The sequence below is a fragment of the Anarhichas minor genome, unplaced genomic scaffold, assembly GCF_050575085.1.
Source record: "Anarhichas minor isolate MPS153535 unplaced genomic scaffold, ASM5057508v1 ptg000058l, whole genome shotgun sequence".
Taxonomy (NCBI): domain Eukaryota; kingdom Metazoa; phylum Chordata; class Actinopteri; order Perciformes; family Anarhichadidae; genus Anarhichas; species Anarhichas minor.
This window is the reverse complement of record NW_027466504.1, coordinates 8,074,190-8,078,746: the sequence shown is the minus strand read 5'-3', so window position 1 is coordinate 8,078,746 and position 4,557 is coordinate 8,074,190. Positions and strand designations below refer to the sequence as shown.

The 4,557-nt window shown below is 45.9% G+C and overlaps 1 protein-coding gene across 1 annotated transcript; it reads right to left on the bottom strand.

The window, feature by feature from the left end:
• Positions 1-3,085: 3,085 nt before the first annotated feature.
• Positions 3,086-4,036, bottom strand: LOC142933258 (transmembrane protein 121). Its single transcript, XM_076077409.1, has one exon. The coding sequence runs from the start codon at positions 4,034-4,036 to the stop codon at positions 3,086-3,088; it is 951 nt and encodes a 316-aa protein (XP_075933524.1).
• Between the last annotated feature and the right edge of the window lie 521 nt (positions 4,037-4,557).

Sequence of the window (4,557 nt, the reverse complement as noted above, 5' to 3'; positions counted from 1 at the left end):
AGTTGCACAAGTGTTTTGACTGAGGAACGGATAATTGCAACCGCTCAGCGAAAATAGTTCAAGGATGTCAAATGTTGCCGAGAGCTTCACAAGTCCTTGCAAAAATCTGTGTACGTATTGCATATTTAGTAGGAATTGGATGAGTCTCGAGCTCTGCATAATGGTTCCCTGACCTCTCTGTGCTTTGCTCATGTGCACAGCATCTACATTTTCAAATTAAAAGCCTTCATGATCATGCGAACTGGCCACTGTTTGGAAGATGCACAGTGCTTTATGTGACAGCGTCACGGAGGAGCATTAAATACACGCAGTGCAGCGGCATCACTTTTCCTCTGCTCAGTCAAAAAAAAAAAAAGTCCCCGCCAGTTATTTGTTTTTAGACAGTGGTCTTTCTAAATCTACAATCAGTTACCCTCCGGACAAGGGAATCGATACTTGATGAGCATTCATTTTCTGTGCTGGTTTGTTCTCCTCGTGCTTTAACATGTCTTCCATGAAAAATACATTTGTTTCCCAGGCCCTGTTGCCATCCCAGACCGCCGAAGGTCGAGCCGTGAATTTACTGCAGCCGTTTGTCTTGCTCGCTTGGCACGCGTCGCTTCTGTCGGCGTTAATGTGGTGAGTGTGTAGGTGCATCCAGCAGCCTACCCCAGTTTATTAACATTCGAGAGTGCGCAGCAAAAGAAAAAACATGGTCATCTGGATGAATGCAACATTCATTCAGGATCTGGCAGTGCGGGGGAGGGTGAGGTGAGGCTGGGGTGGGCGGGTGAGGGTAGTTTAGGTTGGGTGTCTGCCCGAAGGCCCACTTGTGGCTTCCAGACGAGGTGATCATCACTTTGTTCTTAAAACCATTGTTCTTAGCATTAGTTTCCATTATGTGCTCTTCTCGTACCCACATGCTCTTTTTTTTCCTGTCAAATACCTGCAGGTTACATGAACTAGAGACTGAGATGTTGGTTTTTGTTGTTTGTTAGTTCCACAGTGCTCACCTAGCCATGGTGTGTCTCTGCCCACCGTGCATTGCATGCTGGGATGGATGCACTTATAATCTTATATTTGAGATCTGCTGGTTGAATGGCAAATGTTCTTCTCCACATTTTCGGCTTTTGACCATGAGGACACATGCGTGCCTGAGATTGAATGAAGAGGATCAACCCTAAAGTCAGCTTGCACTGACTTGAATGCCATCTTTTTGACAGTATTGTGTACATTGTATGTAAATCTTTTGTCTCGACTCTAAAGCACATAAAATTATTTTTAAATAGGAATTCTTCGTCATCCACACAATGAAAGCTGCCGGTTTCAGCAGAAACCTCATTCAGCACATTCTGTATCAGGATGAACGCTATCCTTTCATTGCTACCCTTCTGTAAGAACAATCCATTCCAATAGTATATTATAGTGTCTAAATTGCTGATGTTACTTTATAAGACATCAGCACAGACAAATAATGCTGCAGCAGTCTTAATGTGATGGTTTGGGGCACATAAAGTTACCACCTTCCTGTAGCTGTGCCTGGCACAGATGAAAATAACCAGCTGTTCTCTCGGGGTTTTAACAAACACGGACAGCCAGTCTGCTTTAAATAATGTGAGCAGTCACTGGTGAGAGAGACATTATGCAAAGGAGAGTACGAGAGAAAGGGCCGATTGTAAAAATGTAGTACTTTTTTTTTTTTTTTCAAACTGTGACACCTGTGACAGTATAATTATTTTTGTCTCATTTACCACCTGACCGCATTGTTCAACTTGTCTTTGCATATCTGGCTTTGTTAGTCACCCTCAGTAAGAAAAAGAAAAAGCATCCTTCCATTTTTCAGTGGCCTTTTGACAATCATCAGTTGGTGTTCTATGAAAGTACTAAAATGTCTCCATTAATGAAAAGCTCAAAATATTCTGACTCAACTGGTGGTGATGGAAAGAAAAAAAGATTGCCTGAGACGGAGAGAGATTTGTCATATTAGAAGGCATGATGTTTTCTTGGCTGTAGTTTGGATTCACATCGCTGGACCGAAGTATCCATTTTGTCCTTTTGTGTGAAGAAGAAAATAAGAGTGCTTACAAAGATCTGCCGCTGCCGCTAAGCACAGATAGTCACTGAGCGCCTGAGGAGGATATTAAACAGGTTTCCTTATGTGGGAATCATTTATCTATCTGCAGTGTTGCCCCTTGGCTGTGTATTCTGTCCTATGGCTACGGCACCACAGTCACCCTTTGCAGTGATCTAACCACTCGCAACTGCACAGAGAATGTATTAAGTGTTCCCCTCCTCGCTGGAAATATAAGCTGGAATATGACTCTCAAGATGAATGACATTGCACAGGCACCACTCAAGCAATAAAGTAGTTCCTAATTGCCGACTGAACCAGAGCGGGAAAAAAATCATTGTCTATTTTCTTTTGTAACCCAGGTTAATTAAAGGACATTTAATTAAAACGTGAAATGAACTCAATTGGACCAATAACTTTAAAATGATTTCATGAAAAAAAAACAAATCCCTTTTACAGCCAGTGAAAGAGCAGGGAAGCCTTTTATATTGTACACAATACTTTATCAAAGAGTCACATATAAAAACACACTTCTTTCAAGAGAACGCTTTAACTGATATTTTCACAACTTTGATTCTCCCGTTGGCTGCTCCTCCTGACTTTGACGCGTTAAAGTCCTCGACTACTAAGAACATCCGAGCAACAGAAATACACACCACGGCACACAGACCCTTAACTTTAAGATTAGAATGCAACACACACAATTCAAAAATATATCCTCTAATCCTGCAGTAGTTTGCTTCTTTTTTTTTTTTTTTATCTTTTGTACAATTAGAAAAAATACACAGTTAACTGAATTCGTCGGAGGAAATGCTTTAACAAAGTCTCAAGTGATTTTGCATCATGACAGCTTTGGATACGTCACTTCTCTATCATCGCTAACTGCGTCCGCAGTGTCCCGTGTGCAGTCAAGCATCAGCGGAGATCATGGTCGAGTCCGCGTGCCCTAAATGGGGTGGGGCGTTGTGCCCTGTCGGCATCCTGAGGGTCATATATATACATGTAGACATCTCCAGGATCCGCCTCACCCTCCTGTCATGTGTGGTCACATGTTGTCACCTCGGGGAGGGGCGTCTGGTCCTGCATAACCACTTGAGGAGGGGTGGGGGCGGGGCGAGCGTGGGCCACCGAGTTCTTTTGCAGCTCCACCCCGAAGGCGGGAGAGGCGTTCTGTAACTGTCTCCTGTACTGAACGAAGCTGCAGGTCTTTAGGATGATGGCAAGGATGTTCTTGCCTATCAGGATCCCGGATACCCTGGCGTCCCGGTACAGAATCATGTTCCCCCCTCGGATGAAGAGAGTGATGACGTTGATGGTCACCATGCTGAGGAGGGGGTACAGGAGCATCTTGTGGGGCACAATGTTGATGCCCTGCATGCTGATCTCGCTCAGGGACACGCAGGGCAGCACGAGCAGCAGGATGTAGCAGTAGAAGAACATCAGGCCCTCCGCCCACAAGGGAAGCCCCTTCTTCTGAGGCTCCCACAGGTTGGCCTGGATGTCCAGTATGTCCAGCAAGTCCACCACCACCCAGAAGAGGCGGTTGCGGATCTCCTCACGCTTCTTGAAGGCGCGGACGTACTCCATGTGGTCGATGGCCACCAGCACCACAAACAGCAACGGGATGCAAACAGACAGCAGCAACGTCAAGGCTTTTCTGGCCAGGGCGTCCAGGCTCTTCCTGTCCGCCTTGTAGTTTTGATACACAAAGTAGACCTTGATCTCCAGCACAAAGATGTAAAGGAACCAGAGGATCATGGCGTAGCCTCGCTTGGACGTGCGCACCTCAGCACCCACCCACACCGCCACGTAACGCAGGACGATCAGGAAGCAGATGTCTCCCACCATCACCATGATGCAGATGCCAATCTTGCGCGGCCCGTGGTTCTGCTCCACGAGGTAGGCATCAATCAGCGCCATGCTGCTCATGATCAGGATGGTGGAGAGGCACACGTGGGGCTTGTTGGTGGGGGGTGGAGGTACCATCCTTGCCTGGGCGAGAAGAGGAGGAGGAGGAGGAGTGTTGTTGAAGAAGGAGGGAGTGAAAGCGGGTGCTCAGTTTGTCCAGCGAGGAGGCAGATCAGATAGTGCTGCTAGACAGCGGCGTTCCCCTCCATTGCTTCTGCCTTGGCCAGAGTCCAGCATGCATTAATAGGATTCACACAGAACACTTCAATCAATCTCCTGCGTGTGCCCAAGCCACCTGCCAGGTAGACGGTACCACTCATTTAGTAAATTATGTCCATTGACAAATGGTCTGCAAACATACAGGTTTGTTATTGTGCAAATGAATTAATCTCAGGATGTGTCTACCTTTAACACCTTGGCAAGCATTTATCAAACACAACACAGCAGTTTAATCAAGGAGTTGCCTTTTCTGTTATTAAAATAGAAAAAAAAGAAGAAAAAAAAGCTGCCGCGATGCGTTCCCACTCCAGCTTCACCTCCTCTTTCGTACAAGCTTAAGCCTGCAGAGATAAAAGAAAATCCAGCGGAATACTCACTTG